Consider the following 26,513-nt stretch of genomic DNA (forward strand, 5'->3'; position numbering starts at 1 on the left):
GTGACTTATTTTGAAATGCCTTTTCCGTGCAGAAAAAGTCTACTGCATAGTTCCAATTTATAAATATCAAATCCATTTTAACTTCTTAAATATAAAACCACAACAGTGACTAAGTTAAGACATTTACGCTAACCCTATCTTTCATTGCCTGACACGGCTATTCTTAAAATCTGATCAAGTCCTTTAATACTAGCATGCAGACACATACCTCTTCTGGCTGTCCTGAAGGAATTGGATTATCTTCATAAGCAGGGAACTGACAACCTGCTTTGCAACCACAAAAATTTTTAATTTCTTCCTCGCACTGGGCCATTATTTTACAATTTGCTTCTGAGCTTCCTAAATCTATTTCCAGAGATTCATTCATGCTACATTCCAAACACTGATTTTGCTTTCCTACTGACAGAATCCCATTCGATTCCTCCTGGGAATCCAGTGATGTCTGAGCACTCTTTTCCATTCCAGATTTTTTTAATCTGGGAAGGAATTTTCCAGATTCAAGCTCTGATTTTCCATAGTAATGGCCTTCTTGCTCTGCATCCTCTTCCAGAGGTTTGAGATCTGCCTGTGGATCTTCAAATAAATCAGCTTGAGAAGGAGCAGGAATACTTGCTTCATCTTTCTCAGATTCAAATTCCGACTCGCTTCCTCCTCCTGGGGACAGTTCAGATGCAGAAATTGGGCGAAAGTGAGTCCTAGGAGAGATCCGAATAGCCCTGTATTGTGTTCTGTCAACGCCACATATCCTAGGGTGCAAAACTTCACTGTCTGAATCAGAGCAGAGGATTGATTTCGGTTTAAAACTGGGGCTGAAAGATGCAATCCCTTCGGGTTCAAATGAACATTCCACATGAAGAACTTGTGAAAATGGATTGCTTAAGTCAAAGGAAGAGAATGAATATTCAAGTCCAGGATCTTCAACTTGAAAGTTACCACAAGCTCCTAGTAAGTCTTCATGGAAGATAAAAGAAAATCCCTTATTTAATCCATTTTCCCCACTCTTCGGCTGATCATTCTGTTCAAATGACACAAAGGGTTTCCATAACTGCCTGTGCCCAGGAGCAAAACTGTTTCCTGGGGTCATAAAGACGTCTGTGCCAGCTATTGTCACTACATCAGAAGCTGCACACTGTAACAAACTTCCTTTTGTGTGACTAGGCGGCACAACTGCCCATTCCCCATCGCTATTAAAGGTTTTGAGTTCTCCATACACTCCGCCAAGAATGAATGCATTCTCTTTGTCTTGGGCCACATCCCAAGGCTTAGAGGGTGTAGTATAATCACCCCCATCCACCTTTGATAGCTCACTGGAAACAAATGCTCTTTTCTCCAGGTTCTCTTTCTGTCCCTCCCATAGATGATACTCCGATCTCTGCACAGCCTTGTTAGGCTCCTGGAGGGTCTCCATTTTAGCTTCAGCATCCAAACAGCAGCAGTAGTTATTGACATCTGTTGAGAACAACTCATCATCAATTCTTTCTACTTCTACTGTAGCTACAGAATTTCTGTCTGCCATCTTCATCCAAATGTCTTTAATAACCCCTGAGCTGTAGCCGTTTCCACGTGGACTGCTTTCGTTACATACTTGTGTAGCTTCAAAATTTCTGTTTTCTGTTTTTTGTTCTAGCTGAATACCACAGACAGATTCTAGTTTCGATTTTTTTTTGAAAACTAATGTAGGCATTTCACCTACAGTTCTACTGTTTTGCTGGCAAGTTTCATCTTGCAAAAAATCTAGAAGTTCTTCATCTACATAATTTGACGAGACTCTAGGAACTACATAATTAATATCTTCTGTATTAAACTGTGTGGATTCTTCAAACTGAATGTTTAACGTCTCATTGTCTGAACGTGTTTCTTCTGAATGGGACCATGGACTACAAGTTCTTGTTGAAAGATTTGAACAGTGTTCATTTTCTTCAAAGGCACTATTTTTGGTCCATATTAGCAGTCTAGACTGTGTTTTCCCAAGCATATTAGCACTAGAATCTGTATTTTCATTTCCCAGACTGAGCGTTTCAAAAGAAAATGGTAAAACAGAATTACTGCATTGCACTTCAAACACTGAAAAACAAGAGTCTACACCAGATCCTTCATTAATATCTGAAAAGAGCTCTCGACTGCCAGCAAGCAGGTGCGAGTTGAGCACTGTGCTGTCTAAGATGGGCGAGAGCCTGGCTGGAGAGTCTCCTCCAAAACTCTCCCCGTCAGCATCGCCGGAGCTGGATGAGCAGCACTCCCAAAACTGAGCCAGGTTGCCAAGGTCCTGCAGGAACAAGCCCTCAGCACCCACGGAGCTGGTGGAATCTGTCCATATTGCACGTTCCCCTTGCAACTCCATACCATCCAACACTATGCAACATTCTGCCTCAAAATCTGTTTTCTCTCTGCTTGTTTGCCGAATCATATTCAAAATCCGACTTTCTCCTTGCATTGTTTCTGAGGCACCAGGATCCAACATGGATTGATCAATGTCCACTTCATAGAAGTGTGTTAGTTCTGACAGATGAATATCATCCAGATATTTGTTGTCCTCCGGCAGAGAACAGAACGAGGTCCCAGTGAGGTCAATGTCCTCATTTATAACTGCAGGCATTTCCACAAAATGGCCATCGACGAAAGTACCTGCTGCGAGGTATGTTTTATGAATATTATTGTTGCTTATACAAAGACCATGCACTGATTCAGACAATTCTTCCACTGCCTCTGATGTCAGGTCACTTGTATCTTGTCTGCTGCGGTATGTGGTCTCTAGTTTACTCTTCCTGCTCAAAGGAACAAAATACTCAGCAATGGGCTCGGTGTACCACAGTGGCTCCTCTTTATACTCTCTGTCATTTCTGCTCTCCAAGTAGAGGTCTTTTCCTTCAGTGCTCCCAGGATCTTTCCTCCCGATTTCTTTTAATGGTCTCTTACCCCGCTTGCACAGCTGTTTGATAGAACCACCGCTGCTGCTGCTGCTGCTTCCAGTATGAATGCCTCTTTCCGCCTTTTCACCATGCTTCAGTGAAAGCCTGCTTTGCCCGCTCCGCCCCTTTTTGGTGCGGATTTCTCGTGCCTTGTGTCTCACTTTAACATACTTCGTGGATGCTTTTGATTCTCCCTGATTACCACTTGAACTTGAGCCTGCTTCACTAGAGCCGGAAGACCATGAGCGAGGGCGAATCTTTGCTTCGGTTTTATGTCGGATTTGCTTTTTGTACAAAGCAGGCTTTTCTTCGATTGTGCCATTACTAAATTTGTTCTCCTTCTCGCTTTTACTTTTGCTCTGGGCTTTCTCATGCACAGTGGTGGGCACTTCACTGCTTCTTTCCTTGGTGACTTCACTCTCGCTGTTGCAGTCCTTGGGAGAGGACGTATCTGTGCTGGCTGGTGGGGCTGTGGATGACGAAGAAGAGCTGGAGTAAGAGCAGACTTTAGACTTGTTCCACACAGTCATGATTTCTTGCAGGCAAACTGGCTTCTCAGAAAGTGGTGGAAATGCTTCGTAGTACCTGAGAAACAGGGCAGAGGTCACCAATGAGCAGGCTGAAGCACCACACAGTCAAGCAACATTACCAACATAAGAAATGGGATCTACTTCGTGAACGGAGTCATCATTCCCATCATCTGAAAAGCATTGGCTTTGCGATAACTTAAAAAGAAGTAAAATATGCTTTGCTTAAAGCTAGGCCCATATATCAAGCACCTTTTTTCTCAGTACTGTGATAAACACCGTTAAGAATATTGAGAAAATACGTAAGATGACGGGTTTTCTTTTCAGTTTTAATTTTTATTAAGAAGTCAAAAATGACAAATACAATGTAGTAGGAACAATTCAGTCTCTTCAGTAAGAAATGTCTGAATTTGAATCTCAGTTCAATCACTAGTGCTTGCAACCTGAGTTCATCATTTAAGGTTTGGGTCTACCTCCTCAATCGTAAAATAGCCATCATATGACTTACCTCATTAAGCTGTTGTGAGCACTGGAAATATATGCCGCAGAAAAGCTGGACAACAAATTAGTTAAGAGGATGAGCTCTAAGGTCACATTCCCTGAGGCAAAATCTTGGCTCTGCCACTTCCTAGCTGTGTGACCTTAGGGAGTTATGTCACCCCTCTGTGGCTCCGTTTCCTCACTCACGGAAGAGGGGTGTAATCATAGCATCTACCTCCCAGAGTAGTTGTGAGAAGTTGAGAAAAATGAGTCAGAACAGCACCTTCTTAAGTGGCTGTTGGCATGTTGCCTGGCATTTAAGCAGACCCTCAGAAAGGGTGGGAATTAGCACCTTCAGGCATTCCAAAAGAGGATGCCGGTGAGGCCTAGAACAATGAGAGAAGGTGGGCCACCACTGAGCCGTGAAGTTCCCAAAGGGTCGTGGTTTAGTGAGTGCCACTGGTGAGGCCTAGGAACCCGCGTGAGGACACGAAGACACACACACATTATGCTCACAGAACGGAAGACTGGTTGGACTAGTGGCTCCCAGCAAGACAGGGACACCAGAACCAGGAGGGCTGGCTTTCGTGGGCTTAAAGATGAGGCAGTGCTTTCGATGTGCTAGGACACTGGCAGCTGCGCAAGACTCCGCCGGGGAACAGGCCGCCAGAGGAAGAATTCAAAGTTGTGTGGGCTCTGAGGGCACTGCTGTTCTAGAGGCAACACTCAAGGTCACGCAGGAAGGGGTAAAAGGCCACGTCCTCCCAAGGCAGGCCTGAACTTGACCTCCTTCTCAGTCTACATCAGAGCTATCCAACATAAATATACTGTTGAGTTCATATACAATTTTAACTGTTCTACTAGCATTACTATTAAAAGTGCAAGAAGAATCAGGTGAACTTCATTCCAATAATACATGTAGCCAAATAAATTCACAGTATTATCATTTCAACATGTAATCAGTATTTTTAAATGTTTAACGCAATACTTTACATTCTTTATGTCAAGTCTTTGAAATCTGATGAAAATCTGACACTTACAGCACATCTCAACTTCAACCAGTCACGTTTCCAGTGCTCAACAGTCACATGTGGTTTGTGGCTACTGTGTTAGGCACTGCAGATCTCTACAAACCAACTAAGTGCTGTTTTTTCCCTTAGGTTTTGGAGGTTCAGGAGGTTAAAACAAAATATGTAAGGAAGTCTGCTTATAATGCATATTATCTTAATACTAATCATTTATAAAGAAAGAACTGAAAATATCTTTAGGAAACAGGTTTGGCAAGGTGAAGGATTTACCCTTGTTCCCTTTGCAATAAGCCATGGGAACACAGTGTTATTGTTCGTAAACAAGGATAATCATAATTTCTTATAGCTATCCCAAAGAGTTGGTGTATTTCAAAAGTAATATTGTTTCATTCATTTCACAAATATTTATTGGATATGCACCATAAGAGTAGTACCATCGTATTCATTCTCGAATTCTCTGCACCAAGCACAGGATAAATGCTCAATAAATGTTTCCTAAGTTATGAAATATGAAACTAAATAAAAGATGACAAACAAAAATGAAAACCAGTAGCAGTTATTAGCTTGATTTTAACAAATGCACACTTTATTACTGAATACAATCTTACATACATTTCCACTTGATCCTTTGCTGTAGGGGATAATTCTGCCTCTGGAGAGGGAGACCCCTCTAACTTTTTGTGAATCTTCTCTTCTGTTATGAAACAAAAATTCAGAAAGATTTGTCTTATATCTAGTTAACAAATGCTCATGTTTTTTAAAGTTTCTCAACTAATTTAAATCAGAAATGACAGACGCTTTTGTACTTAGAAGAAAAACTATACCAGTTTCTCTCTTTAGTAAAAAGCTGTTTTTTCAATATGCCAGAGGGGATTTTTCTGGCTAAACCACATTAGCATTGGCCGAGAGGTGAGAGTTGTTCATCTCATCACTGATACAGTGCTCTAGAGGCACTTAATTAAGAGACTGAAGTCCCCTGTGTACTTAGTTTAGACCAGAAGAAGAGAACATCTGTTTAGATTCCAAAAATATTTTCTCACAAAATTCTGTACTTGGCCGGGTGTGGTGGCTCAAGCCTATAATCCCAGCACTTTGGGAGGCCGAGGTGAGGGGACTGCCTGAGTCCAGAGGTTCCAGACCAGCCTGGGCAACCTGGCGAGGGCTCGTCTCTACAACATATCAAAAAATTAGCTGGGCATGGTAGCGTGTGCTTGTAGTTCTGGCTACTTGGAAGGCTAAGGCGGAAGGATCACCAGAGCCCAGTAGGTCGACACTGGGGTGGCCGTGAGTGTGCTACTGTACTCCAGCCTGAGCGACAGAGTGAGACTCCAACTCAAAGAAAAAATAAAAAATTCTGCACTTACAGACTTTATATTGACCACCTTGACTAATACTAGTCTGTAAAGAACATTCCTTATCACAGTTAGCTCTGTTACTTAACATGTAGGTGAGCAAGGGCTGTGTTGCAACTAAAATAGAAAGAAGGGCTACATTCTTAGCTTAGCTCTGGATACTGCCATATATTAAAAACAAACAAGCAAACTGTGCCCTTAAGAGGAGGGTTCAAGGCTTGGTAGGCAGCAAATAACCATTAACAGGGCAAGGAAACAAGGAAACATAACCTTAATATGTAGGTTTCATTCTTTGGGATTGCAGAAAAGTTGGGAAAAGAAGCTATAAGTAGGGCTCATGTAGTCAAATGATTAAATGAGCTTTGCAAGTCTGCCTTTCCAAAAAAGTTGACAGTCAAAACAGAAGTCCCTTCCAAAGTCCATTCCAAAGAAGTTATTAGTGTCAACACCTTTAATGTTTTAAAGGCCTTAATATCAGTGACAGATATTAACGATGGGGCAAGGAAAGAGAAAATACTGCTCCCAATCTCTTGAGCTTCAACTTAAAAAAAAAACATTTCTCATCTCTCACTGCACCTGTGGATAAAATCTCTCCCTTTGGAGTAGGGATCTCTATGAGTGACTGCTGAGGCTGACACAGAAGCCACCAACAGGACTGAAGACAGAGCATGATGCTGGTCTGGTGACACACAATGAACACACAGACTCTGTCCTGGTTTTTTTCTTCTGATCAATGCTACGATTTTCCTCAACCCAGATTCCTTGGGGATTTAACCCTGGCGCATACACACAGTCTTCGAAGCAGTACCCTCACCTTGCTTACTCTGAAGGTCTTTCAGTCTGGAGCAGAGCTCCTCCACTAAAGTCTCGATACCAGAGCTCTGCAAGACAACGAAAAACACATCAGGCTATTGCCACACACACACAGAAATCAAGTCTTTGTATACGTCTGTCTTGATGCAAAGGTATACAATCACTCATGTTCCAAAAGCAATACATTATCAATATTTAAATAAACACCAGCAATTAAAATGACAGGCTTGTAGATCCAAATTAGTACACATATTTTGCGATTAATAAAGGCTAGTAAATGAAACATGCTTATAAAATGTGAAAATATTCAGGTACCTCCCAGAATAACTTCAATCTTTCCAAAGGTGTGTCATCTTGCTCTTGTGGCCGACTGAAGGGCCTAAATATCCACACATGGCCAAAAGCCCACCACCAGCAAAAAGAGAGTGAATACCTGTGCAAGCAAGTTCTTGTGCCAGATTTGATACAAAAGGAAATACGAGACAAAGCAAAAGCCTCACCTTACTCTCCTAGGGACTTACAGTCTCATGAAAACAAAGAAATATTTTTTCTTTTTTAAAGAACCATGAATACTCACAACTGCAACAAAAAGAGTAGTCTGGAAAATGTAAGTCAATACTGTCAGTGAATGTGAAAACTTTGCCTTCTTTTAATTTAAGAGTCCAAAACAGGGTATTAGACTCTATATAGAATTGAAATAAAACTTAAGGAGAGTACATAGAAGAATTTGGAACTGGGAGGAGAAAAATAAGAGTCAAACCTTTAAAGAAAAATGAATGTTGAAGACAGATACAAGCAAATAATCTTTCACTATGTAGACAAACTTTTATGATTCTCACAGGAAAAAAAAACATTTAGAAATTTTAAATTTATTCAGTGACCAAAGTCCTATTTAAATTGGAATCAAGTCTCTTTCGGTGGACACAACAGATGCACATGACGGAGCATTCTGCTAACCCAGCGCCCTTGCTGGGCCTTGAAGGGCTAAAAATAGAACTTTACCCCATTCACTTAACTCAAAATGACTCAGCACAAGTATTATAGATATCCCAAATAAGAAAGCCCACAGTTACACAGTTTGAGTAACAAGGAATAGATTAGGATGAAAATGGTTAATTTTAAACATCCATAGTTACACGGCATCCGCATCATACCACAGCTTTTAATCGGGAGACAGAAAGATGGGCCAGACGAGAGCTGCCTTTCCCTTAAAAACACTCTTAAATACCACGGTAGATACTAGTCATAAACACTGCTCGACCACCAGTTCCATCAGAAAGCGTCTGCTTACCATAATGCCCAAGGTGTGACAAGGACGGCAATTATATTCCATTTCCTTCAGATCATGAAACCAACACCGGTGTCAGCTGACACGAGGCATACTGTTCTGTACAGCAAGCCTATGTCACTAGGTTTTTAAACCTAGGGCTAGTCTCCAATGCAGAACACTGAACTTCTAGGGATCATTTATTAAACTTTTTTCAGTACTGTAAATGGGTGGCCATTTAATATACTACCACAGAATAATCATTACAACCTAATGACTAGGTTGTTTAATGCTTTATATCTTAGAAATTAACCACACATACACACATATATATTTATGAGAGCAAATGCATATTATATGAATGAGTGATATGTATTTGCTCTCATATATATTTTATATATATGTACTTTTTTGCTCTCATGTTTAAACAGCAAAGAAAAGAGCTTACTCCTTAACTCTATGTAAAAGCAAGCTCTACAAACCAGATTTTTGTTTTTTCCCTTGACTCCTGTAGCATCCTATTTATAGATGCATTTTTAAAACCATGAGACCTCTGGGTTATCATCACAGCACAATGAGAAGCAAAAAGGGACATCAGATGCTGCCATCACCCCTCCTATAATCCCCTGACAGGTATTCTGAAGTATTAATTTAGAACCGTTAATGAATCTTATTCACCTTCCCAATTACTACATAAACTATTAGAGAGCATTAACAATCATGTTTTAGTAATATACCACATCCATAAGGGCATTTAAGAATATTTTGGGCCAGGCTTGGTGGCTCAGCCTATAATCCCAGCACGAGGCAAGTGGACTGCCTGAGCCCGCGGATTCAAGACAGGCATGGTAGTGCATGCCTGTAGTTCCGCTACTTGGAAGGCTGAGGCAGAAGGATCGCTGGAGCCTAGGAGGTCGATGCTGGGGTGGCCGTGAGCGTGTCACTGCACTCCAGCCTGGGTGACAGAGTGAGACTCCAACTCAAAAAAAAAAAGCATTTTTTGAGACTCTAAAGTATTTTAAGAAACAAAGAAAGATTAAATTATAATCACATTTTAGTAACAACTCTAAGGGAGTACATGCTGTAGGTGAAAAAAATGCTGCCACTCATGAGTAATATGCACTCATGAAACGCTTTTCCTAACTGTAAAATGGCTAACACCAACCTATCTCCCAGTATCCAACACACGTAAAAACATTCTGCAAACCATAAAATTCAGGTTTCAGTACTCCAAACCTGCAAAGTGGTGAACACATGGCAACTGGCATGTTTCAGGATATGATCAGTAAGCAACCTTCAGAGTGTACCGCCAGCCAGCCACTGGTTTACTCCTCACTCACTCATTCACTCACCCAGTGAACAAACAGGTGAGCACTCCTGCTCTCCTGAAGTTTACATGTTAATAACTCATTTATCTGAGAACAGGGCCGGGTGGAACGTATCTGGGCTTGGGATCCCGCCAGCCTGGGTCTAAATTCTTGCTCTGCCACATCCACTGGGCAACAAAGGGCATGTGTGCCACATCCTCTCTCTGAACCTAAGACCAGCACCACTTCCCTCTCAAGAGTCACCAGGATAAACGAATATGATAAATATGTGAGAAGCCCAGAGTCTTTGTCACCTTAGTCACTTAAATGTTCTAGATTTCGCACAAGTCTTTCATTTTCTGGAATTTCAATTTTGGCTTCATCATTGTGAAAATGCCTTTAGTTTCTGCAGTGATTTGACTTTGAGGCTGGAGGAATGAAAAAGATAATTAACCTGTGCAGATAAGCAAAAAACCCCTCTGGCTCCTGCCTGTACCCCTCAGCTGCTCTGACCAACCCCGGGTCCTTGCTGCTGCCACACACTCTGCGCCTAGACTGGCGGGGGGGCCTTGAAAACAGCTGCGCAATTATGGACAAGCGAGTCTCGGCCAAACACGGCGGCTGGTGACACTTCTGGGAGATTCCTGTTGGCTGCCAAATACCTGTAGTCTCCCATCACCACAACATCTCGAACACTTCTCCATCTTCCTCATGCCTTCTATTCTTCTCAACTCGTGACCTAACTACGAGGGAAGCAAAGACAGCTTGACTTACTCTGCCTCATCGCTCTACGGTAGAAGATGCTGTCGCCACACTAAGCACCTCACAGGCTAATCTTGTACGGGAGCTCATTTGGACGGGATATGCCCTCTATGCTGGGCAGGTGCCCCCACCCCAACACTGTGATCACAGCCAGCATGATACTCAAGGGCACGAACTGCCTCATCCATCTCTCACGGCACAGTGGAGCCACAGAGAACTGGATTCAAACTTCATCTCGGGGTTAACCACATGACCTATCAAATAAAACCACGTACCTATCAAAGCCTCAGTTACCACATCTGGAAAATGGTGCCAACACCATGGGCACCACATTTCCTAATAGCTGGTTACTGAATTTCTCGTACTAATCTAATTTCTTTTCTTTCCTGTTTACCATTTCTTCAGCTTCACCAATCTTCGTCTACTGGAAGATTTCCATAGCGCTATCTTCCAAACTGCTTACTGAACTTTTCATTTCTTTATCACATTTGTAATTCTCATGCGATCACTTTGTTCCACGACACTGCTTCTTCATAGCAACCTTTTCCTCAGCGAGCAACTTCTACCCTCTGTCTTTGGAATATGAGCCTCTTGTCAGTCAGTGTCTGGCAGCCAGGCAGTAGAAATGAATGGAGATTAATCCATCAATTTGCTGACTTTTAGTCTCCAATTTTCATTCTGGTGTCTCAAGCTTTCCCTCAGAGGTGCCTGGCCAGAATCTGTCTGTTCAGTCTCTCTAGAAAGTAACCGCCAGGGGAAAGCCTGTCACCTTGATACCCCCAATGAACCATGTCTCCCAGCACTTGCCTCTAGCTTGGGGACTGGGTTCCACAATAAGACATTAGCAAGTGTGACACATACCCTCTTGGAATGCTAACCCCTGGGCTCCATCTGCCCTGTGGAGAGAGGTCACAGCTCCCAGCCATGCCTGCTGAAGCACCAGTCCCAGGAAGAGAGCAATCATGGACGTTCCAGTCCCAGCTGCCATCTGATGGCAGCTGCAAGACACCCTTAGCAAGACCAGCAGGAGAACTCCCAGCGGAACTCGAGCTAACCCATGGAAGTGCGATCAAATAAAATGGTTGTTTCAAGCCACTAAGTTTCAAGGCGCTTTGTCAATTCCACACTTCAATAACTACAAGTGTTTAAAACCCTTTTAAAATTCAGAACTAAGTTAATGTTAAGCTAGCAAACAAAAGAGTACCACTTGAGAAGATTGAGAATATATACCAGGGTTCACAAACTCATGCCTTTAGTGGCCAGAGAAGTAATACAAAGTTTTAAAAATCCAAAAAAATAAAAAACGGTTTCTGTCAAGGCACCTGCATGAGGGTTGTGGTTCCCATCCTTGAACACAGGAGGATCTAGAAAAACGGACCTGCCTCCAGCATTCAGTACACTGCTCTCTAGAAAAAGATACAGAGTAGGAGAGAAGCGTCCAGTGGACAAACAGCATCAAATACCTACTATGTGCTGAAGAGGAAGACATCTAGGGCACAGATTATATACTCTTAGAATAACAGAGAAAAGACAGTTAAAAGGTGTAACACTTATGAAAAAGGAAAGGATGTCAACTTGCTATAAGTGAAGATTAAACAGGCCTACCCTGCAAACGAGGACATACACATACAGGCATGGTAGCTCATGCCTGTAACCCCAGTACTCTGGGAGGCCAAGGGATGAGGATTGTTTGAGTCCAGGAGCTCGAGACCAGCCTGGGCAACATGGCAAGAGTTCATTTGTACAAAAAAAAAAAGAATAAAATAAGTTAGCCAGGCATGGTGGAGCACACCTGTAGTCCTAGCTAGTTGGGAGACTGAGGCAGGACTGCCTGGGTCCAGGAGGTTGGGGCTGTAGTGAGCTGCGATGGTGCCACTGCACTCCAGCCTGGGTGACACGTAAGACCCTGACTCAAAATAAATAAATCAACAGCGCGATTAAGACTTAGAAAAAGGTAACTGCTTTGCATCGCTCGTTAGCAGAGGGGTGTAATGCAAGGAGAGCACAATCCAGACTCCCCAGACTGCTGTGCGGTGTGAAGCTGGGCGAGTTACTTGACTTCTCCAAGCCTCATTTCATCATTTACAAAAGAAGAAAATGCTTCAACCTGAATTAAGTCCTTCAGCTCTCCTGTCCACTGCAGCATCTCGATTTAGGCAGACCCTATGTTTTAATGAATGCCAAAGAACGTCCTGCTTTTTTCACTTAACAAGGGGATGGCAGTTTCTTTTCCCTGCAGACATCCCCATGTTCCCCTCTAACAACTCAACGTCCTGAAGGGGCTTCGGGCACAGACTCAGAAGGCCAGGAGCTGAATGTCTGGATACTATGTGTCAAACTTCGTTGTCCAATTAAGAACAACAGTCACGAGGCCCAAGCTTTACCTATACAATGACCATTTGTATACCTAACCCTGAATTGTACCCCACATCTTTTTTTTTTTTGGAGTTGGAGTCTCACTCCTGCGCCCAGGCTACAGTGCAGTGGCATGCATGTTCACGGCCAGCCCCATGTTGACCTTCTGGGCTCCAGCAACGCTTCTGCCTCAGCCTTCTGCGTAGCTGGAACTACAGATGCGCTACCACACCCAGCTATTTTTTATTTTATTGTAGAGATGAGGTCTCGCCAGGTTGCCTGGGCTGGTTGCCTTGGCCTCCCAAAGTGCTAGGCTGAGCCACCGAGCCCGGCCATCCCACATCTTAAAAAAAAAAAAGAAAGAAAGAAAGAAAGAAAAACGGCCAAGTTATTTTAAATCTAGGAACCATGAACTCTTAAGGAGACCACGAATGGGCATATAAGAAAAGCTCGGGCATAACTTTCGGGTTAGGCCCATAGCTTTCATCAAAGACTCAGATCTGGAAGGCTAAAAAAGGTTTAAAAAACATTAACCTCCATCTAGTAATCTGATGCCTAACTGTACATACTAGAAAAAGTACTGCACATATGCACAAGGAAAAGAGTAAAGAATATCCCTCGCCACACTGTCTCTAGCAGCCAACAATGGGAAACAACTGAAAGGTCCGTGATCACCAGGAGAACAGATAGTAGCTTCATAGTCTCACAACAGACAATTATTTATAAATGAAATTATGCGAGCATGTTACCAATATAAATACTTTCTTCAAAATGCCAAGAGATGAAATTTGCGAAATACACTATGATACCATTTATATAAAATTTAAGAACACGCAAAATAATGTCACGCATTTGTGTACACCTCCAAACAGTGTTTAGTAAACATACGAAAACATGCATGGGAAAGATAAACACCAAGCCAGGTATAATGAGAGGGACGCGGAGGACACCATGAGGAAAAGAGCACTGGGTCTCCAGCTATGCTCCAACACCTGGCTTCATCGCCTTCGGTGAACACACAGGGGTCACTGTGCCACTCTGGCCGTTCCTGCTCCTCACACCCCAGCCTGTCCTCACACCTCACCCTCAGACCCCCACTGACTTTTACGCCCTTTCGCTCCTTGCGCTCAGACCTTCACAGCAGCCCCTCCACTTGTTTCCTTTCTAACATCCTTACTTTTCCACATTTGAGAGATCAAAAGATGTCCTGTGGAAATTCCAACTTTCCACCTATGTTTTTCTTTTCTGAGTTGGGGTCTCACTCTGTCGCCCAAGCTGGATTGCCTGCTGCCCAAGCTGGCTCACAGCAGCCTCAACCTCCTGGGCTCAGGCAATCCTTCCCCCTGCAGCCTCCTGAGTAGCTGGCACCACAGGCACTCGCCACCATGCCTGGACACACCCAGCTAATTTTTTCATTTTTTGTGGAGATGAGGTCTCTCTGTGCTGCTCATGCTGGTCTTAAACTCCCAGGCTCAAGTGTTGGGATTACAGGCATGAGCTTCTTTCTGCTCCTGGCCCCAGTATTCCACTATTTCTAACCACTCAGCCCCACCAACTCTAGGCATGCAAAGTCAATTGCCTGTCTCAAACCTCAACTCAGCTTTCTCCTAGGAGGCAACTCATACTTCGCCTTTATTCATACCCACCCTCCTACAAAGACGTTCCTTCCCTAGATTCCTTGTCCTTAGGAAATGGAAATCCCATTCTTGTCAACACTCAGATGTGCAAATTGCACATCTTGTTGATGCGATCTTCCTTGACTCCTCTTTTTTTCTCACCCCATATCCAATCCTGTCAGCTCAGCCTTCGTAATCGATGTAGACTCCCCCAGTTTTCCCATCTGCTGCATTCTGGATCCCTGCAAGTGCCTCCTGCCCTCTGCCTCTCCATCCACCCAGCTCACCCACTCTGTCTAGTCTCAGCGGTCCGAACAGCATGATCTGATCAGCATTTGACTAGCACTTAAGGTTAACTTTAGTTTGCACTACTCCTCTCCAACCCTCCAATGTCTCGGTTTCTCAGGGGAAAAGCCAAGGCCTTAACAATGGCCTAGAAGATCCTCAAATGCTCCAGCTCCACCTATGTGCTCAGAGAGGTAAGGACTCAGGCTTCCTCTGGCTGTGACATTACAAATAGTGACCACTGGCTTCTTCTCAGAGAGTCTGACCTGTAGAGGGAGCACAGCGTCACTTCTTACTATGTACATAAAGCATCCAGATAGGTACTGCATACATTCTAAGTGCTCGATATATGTTATTTATCAGTTTTTATGCTCTTATTATTATTTTGAAAAATTAGGTTCAACAGTCCACGTGCCAAGAAACAATACACAGCCATCCCTGTATTGGATTCGTTCCAGGATCCATGATGCCAAAAATCCAAGGATGCTGAAGTCCCTGATATAAAATGGCATAGTAATGTGTAATGCACAATAATGACAAAATGCACAATGACAAAATTTTTAAAAGTCTGTACATTTTCAGTACAGATACAATCAATCATTTTAGTTTTTCTAAATATTTTCTATCCATGGTTAGTTGAATCCACAGCCATGGAACTCACGGACAAGGAGGGCCAACTGTATATGATCAAAATAAACCTTAAAGGTAAATTGCCATGAAATATTTTACATCTTTTTTTGTATATACAACCCTGTATAGCATATAGATAATACATATGCAAAATAACAAGAGGTACTCTATACTTTTATTGGCAAAAATAATTTTACTGATGGGCTTAGCTGAATATGAGAATATAAGCAAGTGAAATGATAAGATTCCATTGTACTCAGGGCATAAATTCTCTATACAGCTCTTTAAATAACAACAAGTCCAAGCCGGGCTCGGTGGCTCAGCCTGTAATCCTACCCTGTGGGAGGCTGAGGTGGGTTCAAGACCCGCGGGTTCAAGACCCGCCTGGACAACTTGGCGAGACCTCATCTCTACAATAAATCAAAAATTAGCCGGGCGTGGTAGCACGCGCCTGTGGTTCCAGTTACTTGGTAGGCTGAGGTGGAAGGATCGCCAGAGCCCAGCAGGTCGAGGCTGCAGTGGCTGGGAGTGAGACACTGCACTCCAGTCTGGGCGACAGAGTGAGACTCCAACTCAAAAAAAAAAACAAAAACAGGTCTACTCAGTAGTTACTCAGGGTGAGCTGCAGTGCTGTTACTTTCCAAACTAACTTGATTTTTTAAAAGTTATCATTCTCAAAAATTATTCACCATGTCCAAGTAGGCTTCATCCCCAGGATGCAGGGCCGGTTCAATATCTGCAAGGCCATAAGTGGAATTAAATACATCAGCAGATGTAAAAACAAGAACCACATGATTATATCATTAGATGCAGAAAACGCTTTTAAAAAAATCCAACATCTTTCTTGATAAAAACCCTCAAACACTTAGATATAGAAGAAACATATTTCAAAATAGTAAGCACCATCTACGATAAACCCACAGCTAGCATACTGCTAAATGGACAGAAACTAGAAACATTTCCCCAGAAAACCAGAACAAGACAAGGCTACCCACTCTCACCCCTCTCATTTAACATTGTGTTGGAAGTCCTACCTAGAGCAATTAGACAAGAGAAGGAAACCAGAGGTATCCAAATAGGAAAAGAGGAGGTTAAGTTATCCCTCTTTGCTGATGATATGATCCTAAACCTCGAAAATCCAAGAGAATCTGTCAAAAAACTGCTTGCACTGATAAAGGACTTTGGCAAACTCTCGGAGTACAAAATAAATGTGCAAAAGACAGTCACATTCTTATATACCAACAACAAGCAGGCAGAGAAGCAAATAAGAAGCACAATCCCATTCACAACTTCCTGACCAGAGAAGTAAAAGATTTTTACAAAGAAAACTACAAACCACTGCTCAAAGAAATTCAAGAAGACACAAATGGAAAAATATTCCATGCTTGTGGATAGGAAGACTAAACATTGTTAAGATGTCCATCCTACCAACGGCAATCTACAGATTCAACGCAATAGCCATTAAATTACCAACAAAATTCTTCCCAGACCTGGAAATGACAATACAGAAATTCATATGGAAACACAAACGACAACGAATAGATAGAGCAATCCTTAGCAAAGGAAACAAAGCAGGAGGTATCACACTTGCAGACTTCCAACTTTACTATAAGGTTACAGTAATCAAAACAGCCTGGTATTGGCACAGGAACAGGCATACAGACCAATGGAACAGGATAGAGATTTTGGAAGCAAAACTTCAATTTCTCAACCAGCTCTTCTTTCACAAAGCCTCCACCATCAACCACCGGGGAGAGGAGAACCTATTCAGTAAATGGTGCTGGGAAAACTGACTGATCACATGGAGAAGACTGAAACAGAACCTCTACCTATCACCATACACAAAAATCAACTCTGAATGGATCAAAGGCCTAAGCGTAAAACCTCAAACTATAAGAACCTTAGAAAATACAGGAGACACCCTTATGGAAATTGGAACTGGCAACCAATTCCAGATCAGAACCCCAAGTGATCATACCTTAAGAGATAAGATAGACAAGTGGGACCACATCAAACTAACGAGCTTCTGCAAAGCAAAACAAACCATCAAGAGAGCAGGGAGACAGCCCACAGAATGGGAAAAAATATTTGCCAAAGGCCTAACATCTAGGATCGATAAGGAACTCAAACGTGCTGAAAGGAAAAAAACAACAGCCCCATTAAAAAGTGGGCAAAAGACATGAATAAACACTTCTCAAAAAAAGATATATGGGCAGTCAACAGACTCATGAAAAAGTGCTCAGCCTCACTCATCATCAGAGAAATGCAAATCAAAACCACATTGAGACACCACCTAACCCCAGTAAGATTGGCTGTCATTAACAAAACAAACAACAGCATGTGCTGACGAGGATGTGGAGAAAAAAGAAATGCTTCTACACTGCTGGTAGGAATGCAAACTAGTGCAACCTCTATGGAAGACAGTGTGGCGATCTCTGAAAGAACTAGAAATTGCCCTTCCATATGACCCAGCAATCCTTCTACCAGGAATATACCCGGAGGAACTCAAATCATTCTACAAAAAAAATACCTGCACACGCATGTTTATTGCAGCACTATTCACAATAGCAAAAACGTGGAACCAGCCGTGCTGCCCATAGAAACTAGACTAGATTTTAAAAAGTGGTAAATATACACAATGGAATATTGTGCAGCCGCAAAGAAGGACAAATACATGGACTTCGCAGCAACTTGGATGGATTTAGTCTCAATCATACTCAGTGAGCTATCACAGAAACAGAAAAAAACATGCTCTTACTCATAAGCAGACCTCAAACAATTATCATAAATACTCGCTTTGATTCAGTTTTAAGTGGCTCAATAACAATGAAAAACAGAAATTTATGAAATTATTAGAAACAAAACAAAAACAAACAATATAAAAAAGCCCTAACTTTGGGATGGAGAAAGCAGAACCAAGAGAACTTGAGGATTCAAAAAAAAAAAAAAACAACAACAACAGCTGGGGCACAGATCAAAATTCTAGTTCCTATTTTTTAAAGGAGGGAAAGAAAGCACAGTTTGGAAATATCTAACACATATTAGGTATATGCCACATCCACTGATAACAGGAATGAAACAGGATAATGTCACTGAATAAAAAATATGCATCTGGGAAGGCCGAGTTACATACTACTAGGTTATAATACCATTCCTCATTAACAGACCCCATTGCTAACTGTAACCAAAACAAATGTAAAATAGAGAAAACAAAAACTCAGAGACTTATATATTATTTTGATGTGTAAGTGAGAAAAGAATTAGCAAAGGCAGTTTTCAGCTGGAACCTAACAACCAACAAAATCTACCAAAGGTCATAATTTCCTGGAGAAATAAACCTTCACTAACTGCTTGGAGATCTTCACAGGTGCTGCTGAATTTTAATCAATGCATAAAATTAAATGTGGACACAACTGAGCTGCCACACTGGCAATATCTCTCAGATAAAATCTTGAGCTGAGCAGGTCAAGAGATGTGTGGTCATGTGGGTACAACTTGTTACAAGGATAAAGTGGAGGCATAGTATGATATCGCAAATATGAAGTAGAGTCTGGGAAAATAATTCATCCATGTATAATGCGTAATATTACCACTACTTTCTATCTACACCTATATCTAATATAACAACATAACCTATATTATAATCTTGAAATTGTCTTCAGTGCTGAGCTCAGTGGTTCAGCCTGTCATCCCAGCACTTTGGGAAGCGGAGGCGAGTGGACTGCCTGAATCCGAGGGTTCGAGACCCACCCAGGCAACTTGGCAAGACCTCGTCTCTACAATAAATCAAAAATTAGCTGGGCATGGTAGCGCGCACCCATAGTTCCAGCTACTTGGAAGGCTGAGGCGGAAGGATCCCCAGAGCCCAGCAGGTCGAGGCTGTGGTGGCCAGGAGTGAGACTCCAACTCAAAAAAAAAAAAAAAGAAATTGTCATTAGCATCTTAATCAAGTAGATTTAAGTCTGAATTGTGTCTTTTGATTGTGATCAGCTGGTAGTGACTGTCAAGAGTTGTACTAAGAAGAAACCTAAGAGGGCATTTGGACTGGGTGGAAAAGCACAGCAGGAAAACCACAAACATTACCAACCTCAGTATTCAGGAAATGAACAACTTATCTACATGCAAACCTTCATCGTGGCCAAAACATAAAACAAATTTTTGCATTATAATTTTCTACATAGGTCTTCTTTGCTCCTTTTTTCTCACCGAAGCCAACAGACAGATCCTGAAAAGATAGCCAAGGGACACATAGATAACCTACAATTCATAAACCATACACATTAATTCTTTCTATTGCAACAGGCAATAATCAGAGGGTCCTTTTCAAGTTCTTATCATTGGCTAGCCAAGAGCCAGGAGAGCTGGCTTAAGGGGTCCGTAGACTGATGCACAAACAGTAGCACATGGCGCTTGAGCAGGGGACAGGGACTTGAGAACGTTCCTTCATTCCTTCCCTGAGTAATCACTGAGCACCAGTATATACCTGGCACATTTACTAAAGAAAGTCAATCTTAATTTGAGAAAACTTTTAAAAATCACTGTCAGGAAAAAACAATGTAACTATTTCTTACAAATTAAAATGAGAAGGAAAGAGCAAGACAGGACAAATATGTTTTACTGGGGCTGAAAATAAAAATCTCGCCTATGCCAGCAGGTAACAGACAGCATTTTTCCCAAGCAATAACCCGAAGAGTCACACATCTTTGTGAGCCACCATCATTCCCTGGCACCATTTCTACCTCATACCAAGTTCTTTTCAGCACACAACATACTGAGCTAGTGTGAATGACACACAAAGTCACCAAGCTGTAGTAGGGTCTAGTGCTGTTTTTATGACGCTCTTCATCATTTCACAGTTGATTTCAGCTGCCTCTGTTGCTGCCTCAACTTAACCATGAGTCAAAAAGTCATTTCTCAGCAACTTTGGCCCAAAGAAGAAATAAGAGCCTTTCCTAGAATGCCCTACCATATTTTCCTCCCAATCATAACTCAACAGCTTCTTTGGATTTTGCTCAATTTCCCTGAACGAACCTCTCACCTGTAAAATAGCACATGCATTCTGAATTACTCCAAATTACTTTATCAATCTATTTCTTCAGTGTCATGAAGAAAACACCAATTTAGCCAAACAATGTTCTCTGGGCACACACTCACAATCCCTGCTGAAGGGGTGGATCTCAAAGGCAGCCCTGCCCCCTCACCATGGCTTATCAAATCAGGAGCAGCCAAACAGATTTTCTAGGTGAATGCTGAGTTCACAGGAGAGTTCAGTGGTCCTGCAGGCTGGAGCTAGAATGGCCTTCGCCACCTGTGCTTGGGCAGAGCTCAGAGAAGAAACGACCCAGATGCAAGGAAAGGCACAAACGAGAGACTATGCATCGTTACGGAAGTGACTGCCAATCGTACAGTTCCCAGTGCAAGTATTTCCTGAGGTAGTTACATCTCCAGCACTTGGTTTCAGGGAGCTGTCGCTATATCCTTTACATATATATTTCTATTTTTTCTTAAACTCGGTTCATCATGCTCCTCTTAGTAATGACATAGTACCTAAGATAACTGTACAAGCTGTAACTTCCAAATTCCTATCCTCTAGTGTATGAGTCAGCAGCTTCAAGAAATTAAGAAGTCAAAAAAAATCAAAGGAGGGGCGGTGGAGAGGAAAACAATGGGAAAGAGAGAAACAGATGAAATGGGCAGGTGCTTAAAGAATGAGTATTAGATTCATTTCGAGAGAAACCCAGTGCCTTCCATGCGATAAACACTCATCCTGCCAGGCACTAGGAGATAAGAAAAGACGGGCGACTCACAGCCCTTACCCCCAGAGCGAGCATGGCCATGATCTGAGGCACACGCAAGGCACCACCATGAGTACATGGCCAGAAAGTCGGGCTTTCGCAGACAATTCTGGTTCAAATGAGAACACAAACGTGGGAAGGACTGAACAAGTAAATTTTAAAAAGCATGTGCAGTCCATGAGTCAGACAGAATAGACTTCTACAGATCGTCAAATGTAGTAAAGCTGGCTACTCCAACACCAGACCATTGAATAATTTAGTTCAGGAAGGAAGTTTCCGGAGGTCAGACTCCTCTCCATCTGACCTTGCATCATAAAGATACTTACACCGTGATCTCGAATACTATGATCAAAGCAAAGTTTTTAAAGTAGTCTTCATCTCAAGATATCTCAGAGTAAATAACAGAGTAAGAATTAGTCATGTTAATTTAAATAGATGATCATATTTTCTAAAATGATTTTGCTATGTTAGAGTGCTGAAAAACATGAGAAATATTTAATATGATGTGCCAAAAGAGGAATAACATAATCCTGTAATTTTTCTAAAAACAAATTATAAATCATATGCAAACATAGGGCTTTTAAAAGTATATGAACTGCTATTCCATGTCTAGAGATATATTCAAAAGAAATAATACAGACCATGGAAAGGTCACACATAAAATATTCTAGATAGTATACAAAAAAAAAAAAATCAAGAGCAAACTAAATATCCACTAAGAAACATTATATTATCTTGCTGTTGGAACACTATTTGATGCAATGCAATTTAGTCACTAAAAAGAATAAAGACAATATAATAACAGGATGAAATATATAATGTTAAACTGAAAAAGGGATATAAAATTTTGTGTCTACTCTAATTAGAGTGGCACATATAAAAGAACATATTCACAAAAACTTTGGATATATAGAAAAATACCATAATGGGAAAGTAGTAAAGTTCATGTTACGGCAGTAAGATGAGTAGTTTATTTTTCCAAGCAATATTTTAGTCAAGTTGTTACATATGTACCTTAAAGAAACCGTTCTTTTTTTAATCTTGAGAATCAGAAATAAAATGTAAACTTACTTCATCAGAAGCAGACCGAAGACACTGGACAGCAGCCTGTTTTTTCATTTCTTCTAGAGTTAGGTCTGAACACTTTTTCTTGCTCTTTCCCCATTTCTTATAAGCTCCTTTTTCCCAGCCCAGGAAGATGTCATTTTCCTGCAATGAGATTGCACCAGGTTAAATGACCAAGGCTAAATGGCAAGTCTCACCTGCTTGCACATATGTACCCCTACTACACATAATAACAAAATGGCCTCTTCCATTCCACATGAATTTTAGGATCAGCTTGTCAATGTCTGCGACAAAGGCAGCTGGGATTCTGACAGGGATTGTGTTGACTCTGTTGGGCAGTTTGGGGTGTGTTTCCATCTTAATATTAAGTTTTCTGATTACAAACATAAGATGCTTTTCTGCTTATTTAGGTCTTTTTTGACTTCTTTCAATGGCCTTAGTGCTCGAGTTTTGTACTTTCTGTTAAGTATTTTACTTTTTTGGTACTACTGTGCATAGAAGTGTTTTCTTAGTTTTCCTTCTTAGGGTTGTCTACGGCCCACATAAGACTAGAGGTAGTCCTCCTTCTTCCTTTACAATCTGAATGTCTTTCTTAAATTTACTTGCCCTATCAAAGCTGATTTATATTAAGGTTTTCACATACCTCTTCTCTGAAAATGTCTTTACACGAATAGAAGCTACCAAATGCTGACATTAATCCACAAATGTGAGTTTAACTGAACACTGAAGTGCTTAGAAAGCATTTACAGAATTCTGTTATATTCAACTCCAAGTGAAAGTTATGTGAAAGCTCCTCAATCGCTAGGTAAATAGATTTCCTTTGCACTGAATCAAGGTGTAAAACTTGCTACTGGAACTAGTTTGGACAACATATCACTATAAATCTGTGTGAGGATGGAGATTTTGCTTGCTTTAACTTTTGATAGAGAAATATATATAGCAACTTGATATCTATGATTCAAAAATGCTAGTTGTTAGAGTAGCTTTGCATTATTAATTTTGCATTTAAGTGGTTTTGTCTGGTGATTTTAGGTTGAACTCATTAAGAAACATTATCATAACTAGCAAAAACTACACCAACAACAGCATACCACACACATTTGCTTGCATGCTCTTTTCATTTACTATATTTGAGAGGTCCTTCATTCTACTTTCTTCTACCTTCAGGTACTGTGTGAATGGATCATAACTTAGTTAACCAACATTTAACTAACAGCATTGCGCTGTTAATCAGATTTAAAAAGAACATATTATAAAAGAGACAAGATATTTCTCTTCCACTTATTGTTATCTTTTTAGCCTCCTATGCTGCACTAATTTAAAAACTGCTTATACATACACATGAAATATTAGACATGTGCCAGTTACTAAAAAAGCTAAGTCAAGTATGATTTTTCAAAGTACTAATCTTTTTTTTTTTCTTTTTTGAGTTGGAGTCTCACTCTGTCCACCCAGACTGGAGTGCAGTGGCTGCTCCCGACCACCACAGCCTCGACCTGCTGGGCTCCGGCGATCCTTCCGCCTCACCCTTCCCAGTAGCTGAACTATAGGCGTGTGCTACCATGCCCGGCTAATTTTTTTATTTACTGTAGAGATGAGGTCTGCCTGCCCAGGCGGGTCTCAAACCCACGGGCTCAGGCAATCCACTCACCTCAGCCTCCCAAAGGCGCGGGATTACAGGCTGAGCCACTGAGCCCGGCTCAAAGTACTAAGCTTAAGTGCAGAACACAATCATCAAGTACCAAAAGCAGATACAGCTAAGGAACTTCCTGGCATCAGAATCTATTTATTACTAGCTACTTTTCTAGACATTACTGTGAGGTAACATAAGGATACAGTTTCATTTACTTTCTCCTGCTGTCAAAAAGGAGACTGGGAACTAAGGGGAGAAAAAGAACACAACATTCTGCCATACAGCTGGTGTCACTGAAGTCTGCTGTTAGCTGCTGAGCACGGTCCTGCCTCCCACACCTTCCTGTTAACAGTGTCCTGAACAACCACAACCACAATGTGTCAGAATGAGACTAATGGGACTGATGCCACCCCCACCATCAGGCCCTAAGTAAGGACAAATCAGCATGTTTCATCCCTTTGGCCACAAGGATGGGCCCAAAGAGAGGAATATGACCAATTGGAAATGAGCACTTGAGAGTTTTTGCTGGGAATGCAGGGAACACTTCCTCTGCATAGTGTGTGAGAACATGACGCCAGAAATGAGCTCATCACCACTGCCCTCTCTCCTACAAGGAGCTGGCTGCAAAACCAAGCTGACAAAACCAGGCAGGAATGTGAATTGAATCAGACTAAGTTCGGGTAAGCCCTACTTCTGGACTTTTAGTTACATGACCCCCTTTCTTAAGCCAATTTAGGTCAAATTTTTCATTGCTTGTGAATGAAAGATATAGTCAGAATTCGAGGAACGGATTCAGTAATGAATCCACTAACATACTGCTCAAAGCAATGATTATTTGCCTCTGAAAAATGAGTACTCCAATCAAACAAGCATAATTTCAGGTTATGTTCCTTTTTCCCTGCTAGGTCATCAGCCCACAGTGACGACCTCCTCACTGCCCTCACTGCCTCCAGTGGCCCAAGCCCACTGGCCCACCGCCACACCGAAGTGCTGCTGGCTGACTAGACCAGCGGGTCTCTTGCCTCCAGGACTAAAGAATCAAGCCCCCGCACAGTACATCAATCTCTTCAGAATCTTTCTTCTGGCCTTTCCCACTCTCATCTCCATCTGCTTCCCACCATCATACTCTTTTCTGTTCTCATCACATCAGGCCCTTCCTTCTTCTGTATCCTTGTGCACACTGTTTCTTTCTTCCTCCTCCAAGATAGCTCAACTGTTGTAACTTCCGTCATGCTTACTATAATCATCCCCCATCCTCTCTGCACAGCACAGTATTTTATAGATCCCTAAATCGGCAGCTGTCACTCAGGGACCATCCTTAGTATCTCTGCATTCCTGGTGACTGACACGTAGTGGGCATTCACATTTGAGTATAAAAGCAGAAATGTGAATTTTTTAAAACATGCATTCAAAACTCCTCTGTGTATTCACCATTAATATTAACTCTTACACTAACTTTATTTTCATATATTTTAAGTGTAAACTTGTGCCTAACAAAAGTGCTCATGCAAAATAATTCTAAACCTGATGGACAGTAGTTTAAATTTAATCAATTTTCACATAACCAAAACTAATATATCATTATTCAAGGTCATTCCTAGGAGCTTGGTAGGGGTCCTTAGTTTTATTTATTTTAAATGTATCAATTTGTAAACCGTCAAAAACATGCTTTAGCTGCAACCACCTTTTTTTAACCCTTTGTTCTCAGATGTCCCCTCTGAGAGGACGCTGCAAATCTAGCGAAACACTCAGATGTCCCCCTCAGGGGTCATAAAGACCCCGCTGGTGATTACACAGGACAAACTTAAGCCAGCACAAATGTTTCAAAATGTGTGCTTCCTTGGAGTTTTCCATTCAAACTGCACGAAAAAGCAAATAAAGAGATGGAATAAATACTGAGATATACATAAAAAATTATCAGCTGGCGCTACACAGAAAGAGAATGTGTGAAGTGCTTTCACACTGGTGCACAGGCTGGACAGTAAATTACATATCATTAATGTGGGGAGAAGAAAACGAGACTGCATTGCCTGCTTGAGTAGAAAAATGCCAGGTAGAAGACGTCCAACAAATTAAAATTACTACTGCACAACATGTATCAATGGACCTGCAGTGCATGTCGGTGACTGTTTCACATGCTACCACACATTTGAAGAATATAAGATATAAACTTTTGATTTTGGGGGGGTCATAAATAAGTTTTTTCTCAGTGTCCAAAATTCCATTATAAGCCAAATATTACTACAATAAAATATGGTTCCAAAGCTGTACTATTTAATATGAAGTGATTTCTTTTTCACTATTTCATAAAAAAGTGTGGTCAAGTTGCCTGTAGGTGATCCTCGAAATGTCTCTGAGTGCAAAGGGTTAAAAAATTATTTTTAGAGACAGTGTCTTGCTCTGTCACTCAGGTAGGAACAAAGTGACACCCTCATAGCTTACTACAGCCTAGAACTCCAGAGCTCAAGTATTCCTCCCACCTCAGCCTCCCAAAGTGCTGGAATTACAGGTATGAGCCACCACACTGGGTTTGCTTGCTTATTGACTGATTGATTGACTGAGACAGAGTTTCTCTGTTGCCCAAATTGGAGTGCAGTGGCACAATCATGGCTCACCGCAGCCTCAAACACCTGGGCTCAAGCAATCATCCCGCCTTAGCCTCCCCCAAAGTGCTAGGATTACAAAAGTG

At 41.6% G+C, this 26,513-nt stretch overlaps 1 protein-coding gene across 2 annotated transcripts in view; it reads right to left on the minus strand.

Annotated features, from left to right (window-relative positions):
* Nucleotides 1–26,513, minus strand: part of KIAA0232 (KIAA0232 ortholog) — a 56,072-nt gene that overhangs the window by 16,222 nt on the left and 13,337 nt on the right. For both annotated transcript variants that reach the window (XM_008056212.2, XM_008056210.2), the window contains exons 2-5: nucleotides 22,198–22,335; nucleotides 7,111–7,177; nucleotides 5,557–5,638; nucleotides 209–3,494 (exon numbers count right to left, since the gene is read on the minus strand). In XM_008056212.2, coding sequence (XP_008054403.1) covers nucleotides 209–3,494; nucleotides 5,557–5,638; nucleotides 7,111–7,177; nucleotides 22,198–22,335 — 3,573 coding nt within the window. The remainder of the gene's footprint in view (nucleotides 1–208; nucleotides 3,495–5,556; nucleotides 5,639–7,110; nucleotides 7,178–22,197; nucleotides 22,336–26,513) is intronic.

The sequence above is a fragment of the Carlito syrichta genome, unplaced genomic scaffold (assembly GCF_000164805.1).
Source record: "Carlito syrichta isolate Samal-C Ts95f unplaced genomic scaffold, Tarsius_syrichta-2.0.1 Scaffold302277, whole genome shotgun sequence".
NCBI lineage: Eukaryota > Metazoa > Chordata > Mammalia > Primates > Tarsiidae > Carlito > Carlito syrichta.